The 20,359-nt window shown below is 46.7% G+C and overlaps 2 protein-coding genes across 6 annotated transcripts in view; one reads left to right on the top strand and one right to left on the bottom strand.

Annotated features, from left to right (window-relative positions):
• Nucleotides 1–5,630, top strand: part of ZBTB46 (zinc finger and BTB domain containing 46) — a 59,457-nt gene extending 53,827 nt beyond the window's left edge. For all 3 annotated transcript variants that reach the window (XM_083360864.1, XM_083360865.1, XM_083360866.1), the window contains one exon: nucleotides 4,486–5,630. In XM_083360864.1, the coding sequence (XP_083216990.1) occupies nucleotides 4,486–4,842 (357 nt within the window). In that variant the 3' untranslated portion in view covers nucleotides 4,843–5,630. The remainder of the gene's footprint in view (nucleotides 1–4,485) is intronic.
• An 11,087-nt stretch (nucleotides 5,631–16,717) lies between these two features.
• SLC2A4RG (SLC2A4 regulator) overlaps nucleotides 16,718–20,359 on the bottom strand; it is a 56,964-nt gene continuing 53,322 nt past the window's right edge. For 2 of the 3 annotated variants that reach the window (XM_083360848.1, XM_083360851.1), the window contains one exon: nucleotides 16,718–19,659. In XM_083360848.1, coding sequence (XP_083216974.1) covers nucleotides 19,611–19,659 — 49 coding nt within the window. In that variant the 3' untranslated portion in view covers nucleotides 16,718–19,610. The remainder of the gene's footprint in view (nucleotides 19,660–20,359) is intronic. The other variant, XM_083360850.1, reaches the window with a different exon arrangement.

The following is a 20,359-nucleotide window of genomic DNA, read 5'->3' as shown; positions in this document are numbered from 1 at the left end:
CACCATCGGTCCCCACACAAAGAGGCCAGCAAGCGCATGGGGGCCAGCGGTGTCCGTCAGCAGCCATAGCTTGCCGGCCCCTCAACTGGCAGACTCTGGGGCTCCGCAGCCCACTGCCAATACCAGGCCAGCCTCCAGCAGCAGGCGGAGTAGGGGAGGGGGGAGGCACGTGATGCAGACCGCCAGACGCGCCTACTCCATCCCATCTGTAGGAGAGCTGGTCATCTCCTCAGCCCCCTGGCAGATCTTGCCCTTGGCCCACGCATGGAGTCTGTTCCCCTCACACACCCAACGCACCTTGGCCCCACCTCGGGCCACCGTGGTGGCCTAATGGACCTGCATGAGATGCTGGCGGCGGCAGCGCACGTGCCACAGAGAGGGCTCTTGAGTGCCGCCTCTGGCACGCATGCCATGGGTTCGTCACCACTGCGGCCTTGGAGGTTTAGGCTTAATCTTGGTTCTAGTTTTTGGCAGCATGGCATATTGTGCACATTCATCCCATTGGACTACTTTGTGATTCAGCGTACTGTTCAGTGTGGACTTAAAAGCAGGTTAAATTGGTTTTCTCTAGTTTAATGAAGAGAAAGACGAGGGGGGACAGGATAGCAGTCTTCCAGTATCTCAGGGGCTGCCCCAAAGAAGAGGGAGTCAAGCTCTTCTCCAAAGCGCTCAAAGGCAGGACAAGAAGCAACGGATGTAAACTCATCAAGGAGAGAAGCAACCTGGAACTAAGGAGAAACTTCCTGATAGTTAGAACAATTAACCAGTGGAACGACCTGCCTCCAGAAGCGGTGAATGCTCCAACACTGGAAGTTTTTAAGAAGAGACTGGACAACCATTTGTCTGAAATTGTATAGGATTTCCTGCCTGAGCAGGGGGTTGGGCTAGATGACCTTCAAGGTCCCTTCCAACATCATCATTATTACTATTATTACTATTACTATTATTACTATTATTACTATTACTATTATTATTATTATTATTATTATTATTATTATTATTATTATTATTATTACTACTACAAACCAGTTTAATGTGTTTTATGAATAGACCAATGTTTTTTTCCCCTAATCCATCCCCACACACACCTCCAGAATGGTTTGAAGAACCCACAGAATATTTCAAACCCTTCAGGTTTTTCAAAGTGGAAAGGTAAACGAGCCAATATTGAATCCAAGAGTTATTTTAGATGGAATAAGTCTCATTCCAAAGACTTTTGGAGCAAGACCCAAACAGAGGAAGTGCATCCGCGAAAGAAATCCTGTTTCCTCCCAGCTGTTTTCTCTGGATATCGGGCAGGATATTTTGCAGACAGCCTCCCCTTGCGCCCAGTTGCCTCCTGGAAATGGCTGTCTTCCTTTTCCACGAGGAAAAACCTTCCAACGGTCAGCCGATAAGCTACTGTCTGCTTACCGCAGGTGCAAGGTTGCATCTTGTCGTGCCAGATGGCGGCATTTTGTGAGATAAGATGGGCAGCTAGCTTGGATTGCTTCAATAGCAATGCTTAGGGGCCACTGCTCTCTGTTGCCATAGTACCCAGAACCCGCTGCCTTCTTCCTTCTCTCTACGAATCCTGGTCCATTCGGATGACTGCCCGGCCATCTGGACATGGGACCAATTGCTCCCCAGATGCCCCCTTGATTTGCTCCATTGGGGTAGCCTGAGATACTAACTCAGCTACAGACACAAATGCCTCGGAGCTCTTCTTTGTTCTTCGTTGAAATCAAACTCACCACAGTGGTAGAATTTCAGGTACATTTTTAAAAAAAATTTGGGGGGGGGGGGAAATTGCAAGGCATGTAACAAGGGGTACAAGCTATCATCAGCTGATAATGAAAAATAAAAGCTATTTGCACAAAAATGCAAAAAAGGAAAGGCTTGGTAGATTTATGTTCTTTCATGTGTATGTGTGTGTGTATATATGTGTGTGTGTGTGTGTATGTGTGTGTGTGTATACACACATATACATATATATATATACACACACACACATATATATACACACACATATATATACACACACACATATATATATACACACACATATATATATACACACACATATATATATATACATATACACACACACACACACTTTGTAATAATGCCGCTTGGGGGGTGTATGAAAGCCCTAATAAGCAGGCATATACATAGAATGAAGGCTACTGCTAAGCTTGTAAGCCGCCCTGAGTCTTCGGAGAAGGGCGGGATATAAATGGAATTTTTAAAAAAAATAGGAGCAGGAATGAGCATTATTAATAAAGGAGAATATTTGTAGCTCAGGGTTGATATGATGGGTCCTTAGTGCTTTCTAAGCTTGCTTGTTTTCTTACAGATGTTTAATTACCTAAACTAGGTAACAGCATCAGTGCTAGCAATAATAATAATAATAATAATAATAATAATAATAATAATAATAATAATAATAATAATAATAATAATAATAGACTAATGGCATTGACAAATTCGCCATTAGTCAATTACAAAAGGCGGCCTTACTAGGAACTGCTTCCATCCTGTGACGATATCTGTAATACCATCAAACATCCACATCTGCCTATCCCAGGTCCTTGGTATAACTGAAGCCCGTAAATACAAGCCAATTGCCAAACATCCATGCTACAACAGATGTAAGTGTGAAAAACGGCAGCAAGTCACTTTTTTTCAATAGTGTTGTAATTTTGGTTAATCATCATCATCATCATCCTGCGATGATATCTGTAACACCATCAAACATCCACATCTGCCTATCCCAGGTCCTTGGTAAGGACTCGATAGGTAGACAAAAATGCCAAATCCAGTCTGAACATCTGGCTGACTGTGCGATGATCAATGATGATGATGATGATGATGATGATGATGATGATGATGGAGTTGGAAGGGACCTTGGAGGTCTTCTAGTCCAACCCCCTGCTCAGTCAGGAAACCCTACCATTTCAGACAAATGGCTGTCCAGTCTCTTCTTAAAAACTTCCAGTGTTGGAGCATTCACAGCTTCTAGAGGCCGGTTGTTCCACTGGTTAATGGTTCTCACTGTCAGAAAATGATGATATTACCTAGTTTGGGTAATGAAACATCCGCAAGAAAACAAGCAAGCTCAGAGAGTACCAAGAACCCCCCAAGAAGTATGATGTACGTTCACCGCCTTGAGTTACTTATAAAATAATAAAGTTGAGATAAAATACTATTACGTAAAGGATATTTTATTTAATTTGGACTTTGCTTTTGTGGCTTAGGGCAGATAACAACCAAGGCCTTTTAAGGCAAAATACAACGCAATTAAATCAAAATAAACATTTGTTTATCTGTGGTCACTTCAAACAATATAGGTAGAAGTTTCCCCCCACCTTGGATTATATCTTGCAACAAAACCTCTGGGCAAGGAGAGAAAGATTGACCCAGAGTTTCTGCCTATCGAGATATATGGCTGTGTGTGTGGGGGGGGGGGGGACTTGAACAGTCTTGAGACCAATGCAATTTAATCTCTGCACTACTTAAAAGAACCTAGCCAGGGTTTGACGCAATGCAGGTAGTCCTCGACTTGCGACCACAATCGGGCCCAGAATTTATGTTGCTAAGTGAGTTTTGCCCATTTTATGATCTTTCTTGCCACATTTGCTAAGGGAATCGCTGCAGTTGATAAGTTAGTAACCTGGTTGTTGAGTGAATCCAGTGGACTTTGCTTGTCAGAAGGTCGCAAAAGGGGATCCCATGAACCCGGGACGTTGCAACCGTCATGAGTAGGAACCGGTTGTCAAGCGTCTGGATGTATATCACGTGACCGTGGGGACGCTGCAACGGTCGTAAGCAGTGGTGGGATTCAAACAGGTGAACAACCGGTTCTCTGTGTGGATGCCGCTTCCGGAAGTCCGTTCTGGGCCTGGGTAACAAAAAACATTAGCTACAGGTTCTGCCGAAGTGGTGCAAACTGGCTGAATCCTACCACAGGGAGGGAAGGAGGGAGAGAGGAAGGAAGGAGTGGTGGGATTCGAATATGTCAACAACCGGTTCTCTGTGTGGATGCCGCTTCCGCAAGTCCATTCTGGGCCTGGGCAACTAAAAAAATTAGCTACAGGTTCTGCTGAAGTGGTGCGAACTGGCTGAATCCTACCACAGGGAGGGAGGGAGGGAGGGAGGGAGGGAAGGAAGGAAGGGAGGAAGGGAGGGAGGAGTGGTGGGATTCAAATGTGTCAACAACCAGTTCTCTGTGTGGATGCCGCTTCCGCAAGTCCATTCTGGGCCTGGGCAACTAAAAAAATTAGCTACAGGTTCTGCTGAAGTGGTGCGAACCGGCTGAATCCCTGCACTGGTCGTAAGTGTGGAAAAAGGATCGCAAGTCACTTTTTTCCGGTGACGGCGTAACTTCAAACGGTCACTAGTGATAGAACAACAGAGTGTACGACCAATGAACTGTACAATCGACATTAGGCTTTTTCTCCTCCGCTAATTTTATCGGCTTTCATATTTTTTTGCCTTCCTCCCCAGGTTCACAGCAAAGACAAAAAATACGTCTGCAAAGTCTGCAGCCGGGTGTTCATGTCCGCCGCCAGCGTGGGCATCAAGCACGGCTCCCGGCGCCACGGCGTGTGCACCGACTGCTCCGGCCACGGCCTGGCCGGCCACTTAGAGGCCGGTGGCGGAGACGGGTCCCCGGAGGGCTTGTACGGCCCCTACCCCGAAGACCCCGAGGATCTCAAGGCGGAAGGAGACGAAGACGGGGAAGAAGAGGCCGAGATTTCCCAGGACGAGGCGATTCTGGAAAATGACAAAGACGGGACTGACTCTGCGCCAGAGCAGGAGAACCCTGAGGAGACCAACAAGGATTTCACTTGGATTTCTTAGGGATTTCTGGGGTGGTTTTTTTTTCCTGCCGGTTTGTGGAATCGCAGGGTGGGAAGAGCTGTATCAGGAAAACTCAAGGAGTCTGGCTATCGTCCCTGTGTATAAGAAACGTGTCACGTGTGAAGACTTTTCCTTTTTGCTTTTTTTTTTTCCAAAGAACACCTGATAAGTTCTCTATCGGACTTTTCTTTTAAATCCTCCCAATTGTTTGAAAAATAGGGGGAGGGGGTTTAAAAGAAACCCACTCCTCAATCTTTCAATCGGAACCGACCAGGTGATTATGCAGGCAGCGTGGCGTTTCCTCACTCAAATATATACGTTTCCCCACCCACTCCCACGGTCAAACTTAACCGACGGAGGACAATTTGCTTCTCCAACAATAATTTTATTTTAAAAAATTTTTTAAAATAACTACCCGTGGTAAACAAAACAGCGGGAGCATTTGAGAGCTCAGCCGGGGGAGAACAATGGGTTTTTCCAGTCTGCAGCGTTCCCTAGATTGCGGTCCTTTTTCCCTGAAGTGGGTCGATCCAAGGATTGATTTAGCCCACCGGCTCTTTGTAAACCTCAGGTTGCCTCCATTTATATCGCTTTTGCTTGCTAACGAAGGGAAGAGTGAGGCTTTCGTGCCACAAATAGGCTCCCTCGTGGCTAAGTCTCAAACATTCAATTTTTCTGCCCTTTTCCATAAGTTTCTTTTTCTCTCATTCGGGGAAAAGAAACGATGTTTGAACCCAGGCCTTGTAGCAGTCGGAGGAAAACGAGCGGTTTCCTTGGCCAAGCTCTCTTGAAAGAAATAGCCGCATGGCTTGTTACTAAGCCTTGGATGTATCAAGTCACTACAGGTAGTCCTCAATTTGCAAACCCCAACTGGGCCCAGAATTTCCATTGCTAAGTGAGACATTTGTTCCATGAGTTTTGCCTAGTGGTGGGATTCAGCCGGTTGGCTAAATTTACCTGAATTCGGAGAATTCGGCTTCCAGAAGTCCGTTCTAGGCCTCGGAGGCCTGGAGGAGTCCTCCCAGGCCTAGAACAGTCCACCCGAAGTACATGGATACCACTTCCGGAAGTCCTTTCTAAGCCTCGGAGGCCTTGGAGGAGGCATCGGAGGCCTGGAGGAGTCCTCCCAGGCCTAGAATGGCCCACCGGAAGTGTGTGGGTGCCACTTTTGGAAGTCTGTCCTAGGCATCGGAGGCCTGGAGGAGGCCTCCCAGGCATAGAACAGCCCACCGGAAGTGCATGATGCCACTTCCAGAAGTCCGTTCTAGGCATCGGAGGCCCAGGCCTGCATCACATAATAGAACCGGTTGTTCAAGTATTTGAATCCCACCACTGGTTTTGCCCCCATTTTATGACTTTTCTTGCCACAGTGCTTCAGTCAATCGTTTGTAGTTGCTAAGTTAGTCGCACGGTCGTTAAGTGAATCCGGCTCCCCTCATTAACTTTGCGACTTGTCAGAAGGTCGCAAAAGGGGATCGCATGACCCCAGGACATTGCAACTGTCAGAAGTACAAGTCATTTATGAGCTGTGGTGACTCAGGGGTTAGAATGCAGTACTGCAGGCTAATTCTGCTCACTGCCAACTGCCAGCAGTTCAATCCTGACCGGCTCAGAATTGACTCGGCCTTCCATCCTTCTGAGGTCAGTGAAATGAGGACCCGGATTGTTGCGGGCAACATGCTGACTCTGTAAACCGCTTGGCTGTGAAGCACTGTGAAGCGGTATATAAGTCTAGGTGCTATTGCTAAGTCCTAAGGAAGGAAGGAAGATGAAGGAAGGAAAAGGAAGGCAGGGACGAAGGAAGGAAGGGCCCTGGTGGCGCAGTGGTTAGAATGCAGCATTGCAGGCTGACTCTGCCCACTGCTAGGAGTTCGATCCAGACTGGCTCACGGTTGACTCAGCCTTCCATCCTTCCGAGGTCGGTAAAACGAGGACCCGGATTGTTGGAGGGCAAGAGGCTGACTCTGTAAACCGCTTAGAGAGGGCTGTAAAGCACTGTGAAGCGGTATATAAATCTAAGCGCTATTGTTATTTGCCAAGTGTCTGAATTTTGATCACATGACCACGGGGACGCTGCGATGGTCATAAGTGTAAATAAATGGTCATGGCATATTTTTCCCCAGTGCTGTTGTAACTTCAAATGGTCACTAAATGAACCGTTGTAAGTCAAGGACTACCTGCAACATCAATTGGGCCGATTTTGCTGTTTTTGTTGAGCGGGGAATCTATGTGGATCGCCTGTGGCACCTGAAAGAGTGCTAATCATCTCGTGGAACAGGTTACTATGTACATTTTCCCGTTTCAGCCCCATTTGAAGCAGTCCACAAGACCAGACCGATACAGCAAGCGTTTTGAGCAGGACCATTTATTTCCACTTGGTTTCCCAGCCTTGGGTCAGGAGATTGTTTTTGTCAACCCTACGAAAACCCCACATATTCTTCAAAAGGCCTTAGTACCTCTTTCTCTGGAGTTTTAGGATCTGCACATTTGGGGGAAGCAAATTTCTGTATTTAGAATAGAATAGAGCTGGAAGGGGCCTTGGAGGTCTTCTAGTCCAGCCCCACACACCCCGCTCAAGCAGGAGAACCTATACCAGGGGTAGGCAACCTCGGCTCTTTTATGACTCATGGACTTCAACTCCCAGAATTCCTGAGCCAGCTTGGCTGGCTCAGGAATTCTGGGAGTTGAAGTCCATGAGTCATAAAAGAGCCGAGGTTGCCTACCCCTGACCTATACCATCTCAGACCAGTGACTGCCCAGTCTCTAAATAAGATATTTTCTGACCTTTCTTCTCTTTAATGATTCAGTAGGATTTCGGGCTGGTTACCGCTACTTTTCCAGGGCAGCTTTAAAAGGCTCATTTTGCCAGTTTGTCCTTTTGTCTTTGCATCCCGCCTTGAGCCGGGAAACCTCCGTTCTTAGCTGCAGAGCTTGTAGTTTTATTCCGAATACTGTGAGGCTCAAAACTACTATCTTAAAACTGACCTTAAAAAAAACACCAAGTCTCAGAATCAGAGAAGTCAAATAGTGAAAGGTGCTGATTCCATGTGTATGTGTTTGTGTGTCTGTGTGTTGTCAGATGCGGTACCTGACAACAAAGGTAGCATATCATAATTTCTAAAGAGCAATGTATCCTTTCCTTCTCTGGCGCTGGTCCTAACCCAATTTTGGAATCTGGAGTGTTTTAATAATGTAACTCAGTGCTTTTTTTGTAAAAAAAAAAAAAAAGTGCCGGAACTCACACATGTCATACAACCCGCCTTGCCTACCCTACAAGGTTCCATCCAAAAAAGGTGCCGGAACTCCGTTCGGAGTGTTCTATGACAAAAAAAGCCCTGATGTAACTTAAGGAACCGGGAACATCCTAATTACAGAGCTTCCCCCCCCCTTTTCTGTATTAATTTTCAGTTGATTTCATAAGTCAACGGAGGAGGGAGAAATGTACAAGAATGAAAGACATCTGGCATTGTTAATTCTCCAGAACATTTCTAAGAGAGAGAGAAAGAGAAAGAAAGAGAGAGAAAGAAAGAAAAAGAAAGAGAAAAAGAAAGAAAGAGAGAAAAGCAGCATTTCTTAGTTAAAGAATTTCACATGCAGGTCTGTAGAGGACCACCCTTTGCTTAGCGTCCTAAACCCGGTTAGAAAATGGATGCAGAAGTGGTGCTGAATTGCAGAGGGTTCTCCTTAAACGTTTTATTCCTTTCTTTATTCAATTAAAATAAACAACTATCCTCCCAGCACTCTTCTCTCTGTCCACCTATTCTGGGCAGCTTGCATTGTTATAAGTAATTGCAGAAAAGAATTACAGAATTAAAACATTATCAGCTGTTCAAAGCTGAAACAGTCAAGGCAATATTCAAAAGAGAGAAAAAGCACCAAGGCACAGATGGGATGGAGGTGAGATCTTCCATTACTTTAGTAGCCACTTCCAAAATAGGATGCCCGCATCAGGGGCCCTACGTCAAGTGGCAGAGCCAGGGTTTTCAGGCTTTAAGCCGGCCTTATCCAGCCGGTGACCATGACAAGAGTATACATCCAAGCCTTATTTATTGCACAAGTGCAGTAATAACGTTGGTCTTGCACTTCGGGCTTAGGGTTAGGACTAGCCTTGAAACAGAGCCTGCTTCAACTGCAGCATATAGACGTGTAGTACTTAAAAGGTAAAGGTTCCCCCGCACATGTGTGCTAGTCGTTTCCGACTCTAGGGGCCGGTGCTCATCTCCGTTTCAAGGCCGAAGAGCCAGCGCTTGTCCAAGGACGTCTCCGTGGTCATGTGGCCGGCATGACTAGATGCCAAAGGCGCACGGAACACTGTTACCTTCCCACCGCAGTGGTCCCTATTTTTCTCCTTGCATTTTTTACGTGCTTTCGAACTGCTAGGTTGGCAGAAGCTGGGACGAGTAACAGGCGCTCACTCTGCTACGCGGCACTCGGGATTCGACCCCTAGAGTCGGAAACGACTAGCACGCATGTGCGGGGGAACCTTTACCTTTACCTTTTTGCACTAAGAAACGGCTTCCTCCAAACTCTTCACCTGCCAAGGCAATCTTTCACCTACCTTTGTTTCATTACGTATCACACAGCTTCACTGTTTCCTTCTTCGTTTACCGGGGTAAAACATTGCGCAGCAAAGTGGACCGAAAGGAGAATTTAAGAAATGCGCCGTTCTGTTCATGTCTTTTTTCCCCCCAACCTGTCAATTGTCAGCTTTTCCTCATCATAGCTGTCATTTTCCCCACCCTCCACATTGGCTGAAAGGCTGGGGTTTGGCGACTGTTTTCCTGAAGTCAAAGAGTGCATTTATCGCCTGTATTGACCCATAGTTATTGCACCCACTTGTTTTCTGAGTTTACGGAATAATTGAACCATAAATGAACCAGGGCTCAAACCATCTGCTAGGACACCAAAACCAAGGTTAAAAAGTAACCCAAGTGTAGCATCAACCCACGAGATGAGCAGCATATAAATTTGATAAATAAATGTATAAATGTATAAATGTTAAGTCTGACTCTGTCCTGCTTAAGTAGGTTGGAGAAATACAGCTCTTGCATGAATGTGGGATACTTGCTGATTGGAATATAGATCACGGACTTCTGTTGTTGCAAAGCAGTGTGTTTATTTAACCATTGGGGGGAAAAAACCTCTAACCAAATATTTTATTATCATTTTCAAATAAAAGAAGGGCGAAAGGGAGGGGAAGGAGTAGGTGTTTTGTTTTTTTACAGATCTTTGCAACTTCTTGCATTTTATATTGTATCTTAACCGGAGGCCGATATTTTTAAGATTTTTTATGCTTTTTTTAAAAGGGCTTGGAAAAATCAGCAATTATGCCCACCTCACTGGGTGCAGGATACAAAAATTTTCTTCAGCTTCTCTGCTGTCTTTGCCTTGACAACTTTCTCATTTATCCATGATGGTTCCAAAAGCATTGTTGAGATTCCGCGTTCCCGCTTGGTTCCATGTCAATGAGTAGCTTTAAAAAAAAATGTTGGGTACAAATTCAGATATTTGTGTGTGTGTGTGTGTGTGTGTGTGTGTTAATTTTCAGGTTTGGGAGACATTCAGTTTCCCTCCGACCCAGACTTGAGAATTGCATTTCCCACTCTGCTGTGTTATTCAAGTAGGTCTCTGGCACGCTAGCTTTTACTTCCAATTATACACATGAAATGCAGTCCTGCACAAAAAAGAGGGATTTTTTTTTGAGGGGGGAGCTTTTAATTTCTCCTGGATCTCTCCTTGTGCCTTCTCCTGCCTCTGCCCTCTGGCCCATGTTGGTTCCAAGTGGGCCTAATCTATAATGTTAGCATATAACTGAGTTTTGAATACAATCCACTAACCCTGGTCTCTCTAAGTAGCTGTCGAGTTCCCCTTTCCTTCCCTGTTCCATGTTGGTTAGTTAGGGTTTTATTTATTTTGGGAAAGATTATTTTTATTTTATTTTTGTTCTCTCTTTTCTCTCTCCTTTCTGCTTAAAATAGTGGGCTTTTTTTTTTGCTTTTGCAGCTGTTTGTCAACAAACGCAGAGGAGAAGCAACCCACCTTAAAGGTAAAGGTAAAGGTTCCCCCGCACATGCGTGCTAGTCGTTTCCGACTCTAGGGGCCGGTGCTCATCTCCGTTTCAAAGCCGAAGAGTCAGCGCTTGTCTGAGGACGTCTCCGTGGTCACGTGGCCGGCATGACTAGACGCCAAAGGCGCACGGAACGCTGTTACCTTCCCACCGGAGTGGTCCCTATTTTTCTACGTGCACTTTTACGTGCTTTCAAACTGCTAGGTTGGCAGAAGCTGGGACGAGTAACAGGTGCTCACTCTGTTACGCGGCACTCGGGATTCGACCCGCCAAACTGCCGACCTTCTGATCGACAAGCTCAGCGTCCTAACCCACTGAGCCACCGTGTCCCTCCTTAAACGTCCCACCTTAAAAGTCTGTAAAGTTAGCGCCGATGTCGGTTGCAATGCTCTTTGGGTCCGTGTGGCCACAAGGGATACGCTTCCAGATGTTTAGGCGCCAAATTCTGTGGAAAACGTGATTGATGTTGAGCCATTGGTTATGTGTTTTATATTCCATGAATAGGGAGCTGTTGGAAAGGCGGGTGACATCTTGGGCGTTTCCAAATAATGGAAACCTACGGGTCGTGCGGCATAAGCCGCGTTGTACAGCTTTTAAGAGCCGTGATGGCCCAGTGGTCAGAATCTAGCATTGCAGGCGAACTCACTGCTCACTGCCAGGCGTTCGATCCTGACCCACTCAAGGTTGAATCAGCCTTCCGTCTTTTACTGAGCTCAATAAAACGAGGACCCAGATTGTTGGGGCCAAGAGGCTGACATTGTAAACTGCTTAGAGAGAGGGCCGTAAAAGTAGTGCGAAGCGCTATTGCTGTTTAACCCACGGGGATTTTCTACCTGTTGTGAGTCGTTCTATCTGCAGTTGCTTTGCAAGCTGCTAGAATGAGGTTCTATCAATCTTGGTGCAGTCCCAATGCTCAACGGGCTGGTGGCCAACTGGATCGTGATGCTTGCTTTGTTCTGCAAACAAGCCAGGGACGTTCGCTGTTCTAGCTGTTGCGGTGATCTGTACCAAAAAAATAATAAATAAGGGGACAAAACACCAGAGGGAAATCAAAGGCCGGGCTGGCCTGTTGTACTAACTAGGCTTACATTTTGTGTAAAGCCAGCCCTTGGGAGTTTGTAAACATGGGATTTACGGCTGGATGTTGTTTTTGTATGCTGAGGCCTGGCTTTGGAAGCGTTTGGATTTTTAAAAAACTATGTTTGAGGTCTTACGCTTTACGTTTTGGGCCTTCCGTGCCTCGACATGCCAGGAAAACTTGCCAATTTCCAGCCGGTACGGATAGAGGACCAAATAGAAAAGGGTGCTGTATGCAGCCTGCCTATTTTGGGGGGAAATTATGGATTATTCAGTAGCACGGAAAATATATATATATACAGTGCTTTTTTTGTAAAAGAAAAAGGTGCCGGAACTCACACGTTATACAACCTGCCTTGCCTACCCTATAAGGTTCCATCGGAAAAAAGTTGGCAAGAGGCATTGATGGATGTTACAGTACTTGGGGCTGCTTTTAAGATGTCTGGACTTCATCTCCCAGAATTCCCCAGCCAGCATGGCTGGCTAGGGAATTCTGGGAGTTGAAGTCCAACATCTTACAAGTTACCAAGGTTGACAAACCCTCCATTAGAGGAAGGGTGGATGTGACCCACAAGGCTGGCCCTATCATTAGACTATCCAGGGGAGGAGGTGGGAGGAGAAAAGATTCAGGTGGCAAGCGCTAGAGTCTGCTGGCTTGTATGTGATATCATACACAACTCCTCGTGAAATCCGTGGACTGCTACCTCACCTGTGCTAAGGGAAACTCATCCCCAGTCCAACCATCTACTCATGATCTTAATAGAAATAATAGAAATTGAATTGAATTGAATTGGAAGGGACCTGGGAGGTCTTCTAGTCCAGCCCCCCGCTCAAGTAGGAGAACCTATACCATCTCAGACAGGTGATTGTCCAGTCTCTTCTTAAAAATCTCCAGCGATGGAGCACCCACGGTTTCTGGTGACAGGCTGTTCCACTGGTTAATTGTCCTCACTGTCAGGAAGTTTCTCCTTAATTCCAGGTTGCTTCTCTCTTTGATCAGCTTCCAACCATTGTTTCTCGTCCTTCCCTCGGGTGCTTTGGTGAACAACCTGCCCCCCTCTGCCTTGTGGCAGCTCCTCAGATACTGGAACGCTGCTATCGTGTCTCCCCTATTTCTTCTTTTCTTTAGACTAGCCAAACCCAAGTCCCGCAGCCGTTCTTCGTATGTTTTAGTCTCCAGGCCTTGGATCATCTTAGTTGCTCTTCTCTGAATTTTTTCCCCCAAACTCTCTAGTTTGGAAAAGGGCATTATGGTCTTTTTAGCTGAACATCTTGACTTTATCCCGGGGAGCCGTCAAGATGCTACGCTATGATACTCCCCGCTTTTGGTTGGGTCATGACACGCAAGCTGGGCCTTCAGGAAAACCCCTACCAAGGCACCGTGCCGATCCAACCAGTTTTACGGGTCCTCCACGCCCCTCAGCATTAAGACGCAACTTCACGAAGTGAAAGCGGTGGCTTCCCTTGTGTTTCAGCGCAACAAACAGCCGAGGGCATTTTGCAACCGACGATCTGAAGGATGAAAAGGAACGTCTAACCAGTTAATAACGGCGGTACCCCGTCGGGTTCATTTTGTGAACCAGCTTTTATTGGGGCGGACGTTCTCCCTTTTGACTCCATGCAGCTTTGAAGACCTGAAGCTATCGTACTCAATTAGCGAGACATCCTCTGAAGATATAATTGATCTTTCCAACTGGTAGCAGCTTTATTTTGGTTCTTTAGGACTTAGGCCTACAAAGTACCGTATATACTTGAGTATAAGCCGAATTTTTCAGCCCACTTTTTGGGCTGAAAAATTCCACTTCGGCTTATACTCCAGTCAACAAAAAAAACTTACCGAGGACTTGTGCGCGGCCGAGGCTTTGGTGCTTCCGGGATTGCGCGCACCTCTCCCAAGCAGCCGCCGTCCGGAGACCTGCCGAAGTTTGGGGAGGTTTGGGGAGGTGCGCGCGCAGCTCCCCAAACCTCCCCAAACGTCGGCAGGTCTCCGGATCTCCGTGCCTTGCCTGCCTGCTTCTTTCCGCTGCGGAAAGAAGCAGACAGGCAGGTCACGGAGATCCGGAGACCTGCTGACGTTTGGGGAGGTTTGGGCACCTCCCCAAACCTCCCCAAACGTCGGCAGGTCTCGGGATCTCCGTGCCTTGCCTGCCTGCTTCTTTCCGCTGCGGAACAAAGCAGCCTGAACGAAGCAGGCTGCTTCTTTCCGCTGCGGAAAGAAGCAGCCTTCTTTCCGCAGCGGAAAGAAGCAGCCTGCCTGCTTCTTTCCGCTGCGGAACGAAGCAGCCTGAACGAAGCAGGCTGCTTCTTTCCGCTGCGGAAAGAAGCAGCCTTCTTTCCGCAGCGGAAAGAAGCAGCCTGCCTGCTTCTTTCCGCTGCGGAACGAAGCAGCCTGCCTGCTTCTTTCCGCTGCGGAACGAAGCAGCCTGCCTGCTTCTTTCCGCTGCGGAACGAAGCAGCCTGAACGAAGCAGGCTGCTTCTTTCCACTGCGGAAAGAAGCAGCCTTCTTTCCGCAGCGGAAAGAAGCAGCCTGCCTGCTTCTTTCCGCTGCGGAACGAAGCAGCCTGAACGAAGCAGGCTGCTTCTTTCCGCTGCGGAAAGAAGCAGCCTTCTTTCCACAGCGGAAAGAAGCAGCCTGCTTGCTTCTTTCCGCTGCGGAACGAAGCAGCCTGCCTGCTTCTTTCCGCTGCGGAACGAAGCAGCCTGAACGAAGCAGGCTGCTTCTTTCCACTGCGGAAAGAAGCAGCCTTCTTTCCGCAGCGGAAAGAAGCAGCCTGCCTGCTTCTTTCCGCTGCGGAACGAAGCAGCCTGAACGAAGCAGGCTGCTTCTTTCCACTGCGGAAAGAAGCAGCCTTCTTTCCGCAGCGGAAAGAAGCAGCCTGCCTGCTTCTTTCCGCTGCGGAACGAAGCAGCCGGCGGCGGAGGCTTGCAGAACGGCGGATCGGCTTATACTCAAGTCACCAACTTTTTCCAGTTTTTGGGGGTGAAATTGGGGGTCTCGGCTTATACTCGAGTCGGCTTATACTCAAGTATATACGGTATCTTCTGGATAAATGAGCTGTGTCTATCCGCCTTCTAAAGCAGGCGTCCTCAACCTTGGTAACTTTTAAGACTTGTGGACTTCAATTCTGGGAGTTGAAGTCCACAAGTCTTAAAAGTTGCCAAGGTTGAGGACGCCTGTTCTAAAAGGGTGACAAGTTAGACTTTCAAAAAAGAAAAAGCTAACGCAATCAGGCATTTAATGTCTGTGTAAAAAAAATCAGTTAAGAATTTTTTTTTTCCTGTGTAAGCAAACCGGAGTCCGATCGATGGTATTAAAATATCTGCTCAAACTATCAGCATTTGAAAGAGGCCAGGATGGAAAAAAAAACATCCCGAGGGACTATATTTATATGCTTTCATAGGGTGAATTTCCTTCCAGATTCAAATAGAATTGGTTTTCTGCCCCAAGGCAGAGTGGGAATGGGGATCCTCTCCTCCTGGACTTTAAACCACAACCTTCCCTTTTTACAATGAAGCCTGACCCCTCCTGCACAAAATGGTGAAAAGGGAAGAGAGGCCACTTGGTGATTTTTTGGCTGCGCCCCTTTGTCGACAGATCTGTAAGAAACATTCGTACATGCATTGGTGCCAGAAACTTTGAAGCAATTGCTACCAAAAAATATATATATCAATAGATTAGACCAGGGGTCTTCAAACTTGGCCCTTTTATGATTTGTGGACATCAACTCCCAGCGTGCCTGGCTGAAGAATTCTGGGAGTCGAAGTCCACAAGTCATAAAAGGGCCAAGTTTGCAGACCCCTGCCTTAGGCTCATTCAGACAGCATGGGCGGGGGGGGGGAGTCATCAGGATGTCTAATGCGAGTACAATTTGGTGTTTTGCCTCTGAAGTTAGAGCTCGTGGGCTCGATCACAGCAGCCTTATGATTAAACATGGGCTGGCCTGCTATCAATGCTTTCAAGTTTGCACGGCTTCTTCCTTTGTTATAATGCCAGAGACTTAAAACTCCCGGTTTTGTTTTGTTTTTGTTTTTTAAAGCAAAAACTGGGGAGTGGGGGGCGGGTGTTATGTATTGAGCTTTTGGGAAGACCTTATCACGTGTACGCTGGAAAGCTAACGGTTCTCTAGCAACACAGGTGGGACTTTCATGCGCAACTGTTGATGAAAAAAAAAAGCCATACTCAGTGCTTTTTTTTTGTAAAAGAAAAAGGTGCCGGAACTCACAAGTCATACAACCTGCCTTGCCTACCCTACAGGGTTCCATCCAAAAAAGGTGCCGGAACTCCGTTCTGAGCGTTCTATGACAATGGTGTTCTTTTTAATTTTTTATGATTCGGATTTCTGCCTTTTGTAAAGGATTCCTTCAGAACAAGGGGTACTCTGCGCGTGCTTTCATATATATATATATGGGACGCGGTGGCTCAGTGGATTAGGACGCTGAGCTTGTCGATCAGAAGGTCGGAGGTTTGGTGGGCCGAATCCCGAGTGCCGCGTAACAGAGTTAGCACCTGTTACTCATCCTAGCTTCTGCCAACCTAGCAGTTCTAAAGCACGTAAAAATGCAAGTAGAAAAATAGGGACCACTACGGTGGGAAGGTAACAGCGTTCCGTGTGCCTTTGGCGTCTAGTCATGCCGGCCACATGACCACGGAGACGTCCTCGGACAAGCGCTGCCTCTTCGGCTTTGAAACGGAGATGAGCACCGGCCCCTAGAGTCGGAAACAACTAGCATGCATGTGCGGGGGAACCTTTACCTTATGTATGTATGTGTGTGTGTGTGTGCATGTATGTATGTATGTATGTATATATACACACACACACACACACATGCATACATATATATATGAATGAGACAGAGTTTGAGCACTGTTTTTCCCCCCCACTGACAATATTCTATATTATACTGACTTTATATATTATTATAAACTCATATTTGTATTGGCAATGTTTAATATTGGGGAGATGAGGGGACGAGACTTTAGTGCCCCTAGGTTTTGGGGATACATGCGTTCGTACTTTTTTCTCTGTAGTTCAGGTAACCGAGTTGGTTTTCTAAACCCTTTCAAACGTTCCTGTGTGTCTAGGTGCAGCGATTCTCAAGCTTGACAACTTTTAAAGAGATGTGGACTTCCAGCTCCCAGTTCCCCAGACAGCCAGTTGAGAAGATGATCAGGGGACTGGAGGCTAAAACATAAAAGGAACGGTTGCTGGAATTGGGTAGGTCTAGTCTAATGAAGAGAAGGACGAGGGGGGACATGATAGCAGTCTTCCAGTATCTCAGGGGCTGCCCCAAAGAAGAGGGAGTCAAGCTCTGCTCCAAAGCCCCCGAAGGCAGGACAAGAAGCAACAGATGGAAACTAACCAAGGAGAGAAGCAACCTAGAATTAAGGAGAAACTTCCTGACAATTAACCAGTGGAACTACCTGCCTCCAGAAGTGGTGAATGCTCCAGCACTGGAAGTGTTTAAGAAGAGACTGGACAGCCATTTGTCTGAAATGGTACAGGGTCTCCTGCCTGAGCAGGGGGTTGGACTAGATGACCTCCAAAGTACCTTCCAACTTTATTACTATTACGAGACCCACATCTCTTAAAATTTGTCAAGACTGAGAAACACCGCCCTAGGCAGTCCACCATCTGCCTGTCTGATTGTATTTTATCATGGGATTAACTTCAATGCATACAAAAAAAAAACAACCCCAAACCCAGTCTGTTTCAATAAATCAGGACGTTGCTGCTAAAATGTTGTCATTGCTTAGAATTTCACTGCATTTCTTTTAATTAATTCCACGAGTTTTTGCAATTTAGATGCGGGGTCCTTGGTGCTCTCCGAGTTTGGTTGTTCGCCTGCAGACGTTTTCATGGCCCATTGTGGATGGAAGCTAACCAAAGCAACCTAGAATTAAGAAAAAAACTTCCTGACCATTAGAATAATTAACCAGAGGAACAACCTGCCTCCAGAAGCTGTGAATTCTCTAACACTGGACGTTTTCTACAATAGACTGAGCAGCCATTTGTCTGAAATGGTATAGGGTTTCCTGCATGAGCAAGGGGTTGGACTAGATGACCTCCAAGGTCCCTTCCAACTTTATTATTAAGTAGGTAACCTCATCAGTGCTAGGAGTGGAGTGTGTGGGGAGGAAGAGGAGTGTGGGGTCCTGGATCCTCTCTGAGCTTGGTTGTTTGCCTGCAGACGTTTCATGACCCAAGTAGGTAACGTCATCATTGCTAGAAGGGAGTGGAGTGTGTGGGGAGGAAGAGGACTGTGGGGTCCTCGGCTTACGACCACAACAGAGCCCAAAATTTACGTTGCTAAGTGAAATGTTTGAGTTTTGCCCCGTTTTACGACTTTTCTTGTTAAGTGACTCATTGCATTTGTTCAGTTGGTAACATGGTTGTTAAGTGAAACTGGATTTCCCCGTTGATTTAGCTCATCAGAAGGCCGCAAAAGGGGATCACACGACCCCGGGACGCTGCGACCGTCATAAGCACGAACCACTTGCCGAGCCTCTGAATTTTGATCGTGAGACCCTAGAGTGAGGCTACAAGTTGTGTGAAAAACGGTCCCCAAGTCCCTTTTTTTCCAGTGCCGTTGTAACTTTGAACTAAACGAACTGCCGTAAGTCGAGGACTTACCTGTAGCGAGGCTGGTTCCCCGAGTTTGAAACCCAACCGGGATCAAAGGGTAAAGCCGACAAGACTCGTACAGTTAAAAATAATAATCTGTATTTTTTTTACCAGTTCAAAAGTACGTGTGTGCGCGCACATCTGGGATAAGTGTACATAGAAAGCTTCCTGAATTAACAGAAGTGAAACATTCGTTCACTCGTTACACATCCTTGAAATGCAGAGCGAGGCCAAGTTTCTCCCAGAACTATGTTCCCCTGCATTTGGTAGGACACACCGCTAATAGATTTGCAATAGGATGATGGCTAAGTCCTTGGGGGTGGGGGAGAGAAAGCCACTTTGGATGCAGGCAGACAGAATTGATTTATCTCCCAAATTAACAATGACGGATGAAAGGCTTTGTCCACTCTGATGCAGCCACTACACTGCAGAGCAAAGCTTTAAAAATGGGGGTGGGGGGTGTGGTAAGAGAAGAGAAGCACCAGTTGCTTGGCACAGCCATTCACAACTTGTTGGGTGTCCAGATGGGGTGGGGATACCCAGTGGGGGGGGGGGAAAACAATACCAATAAAGGAGAATATTTCTAACTCGGGGTGGAAGTGAGCGGGTCCTTGGTACTCTCTGAGCTTGGTTGTTTTCTTGTAGACGTTTCTTAAACCGAACTATAATAATAATAATAATAGAAATAAAGTTGAAAGGGACCTTGCAGGTCATCTAGTCCAACCCCTTGCTCAGGCAGGAGACCCTCTACCATTTTGGACCAATGGCTGTCCAGTCTCTTCTTAAAAACTTCCAGTGTTGGAGCATTCACAGCTTCTGGAGGCAGGTGGTTCCGCTGGTTAATTGTCCCCACCGTCAGGAAATTTCTCCTTAGTTCCAAGTTGCTTCTCTCCTTGATGAGTTTCCATCCGTTGTTGCTTTTTGTCCCGCCTTCAGGCGCTTTGGAGAAGAGCTTGACTCCCTCTTCTTTGGGGCAGCCCCTGAGAGATTGGAGGTAACATCATTTAGCCTTAGCACCGGTGACGTTCCTGGTCTGGGTGATGAAACGTCTGCAAGAAAACAACCAAGCTCAGAAGAGCACCAAGGACCCTCTCAAAAAGAAAAAAGAAAGCACAACCCAAGACTTTTAAAAAAGGGAAGTTTTAAAAAAAGTTTAATGCTTTCTCGGAAACTTGTCCTCTGCAGGACTTGAAGGGACACCGGGCTAGCGTGTTGGAAACACAAAAGGTAGTCTTTTTTTCTCTCTCTCTCTCTCTCCTCCCCCCTCCTCGCACTCACACCCAACACACACCCCCAAACCGAGATCTCTGAAAAGACGATGGTTAAAATACCAATCCGGCTAATATTGGATTTAGCGGGGCAGAATAGAAAATTGGGGAGGCAGGAAGTTTTTTTTAAAAAAAAAAACACAACAAAACAAAACCGTGCAGCTTGCAATAGTGGAAACAAGAGTAGAAATCCACGGGGGGGGGGGGAGGCCTTGTTTTTTTTTTTCCTCCACGCAAGTCTCATTTCTGGCGAGGGTGCACGCTGCCCAAGGCGATCCAACGCTTGCACAAATGCTCGAGAATCGTTGCGGCGGGAACCATTTTCCTGAGCCCTTTGGTTTTCGAGAGCCCCTCCTAGGTGGCAGGTCTTCAGAATGGGGATGTGCCCACGATATCCGCCCAAATCACAAAACAACACTTTTGTGGCGGCTGTTTGCAGAGAATTTTTTTTTAAAAAAACAAACCTCCAGTTGCCGCAAGA

The sequence above is a fragment of the Vipera ursinii genome (genome assembly GCF_947247035.1).
Source record: "Vipera ursinii genome assembly, chromosome: 3".
In the NCBI taxonomy this organism is placed as follows: domain Eukaryota; kingdom Metazoa; phylum Chordata; class Lepidosauria; order Squamata; family Viperidae; genus Vipera; species Vipera ursinii.
This window is presented reverse-complemented; position numbering and strand designations above follow the sequence as displayed.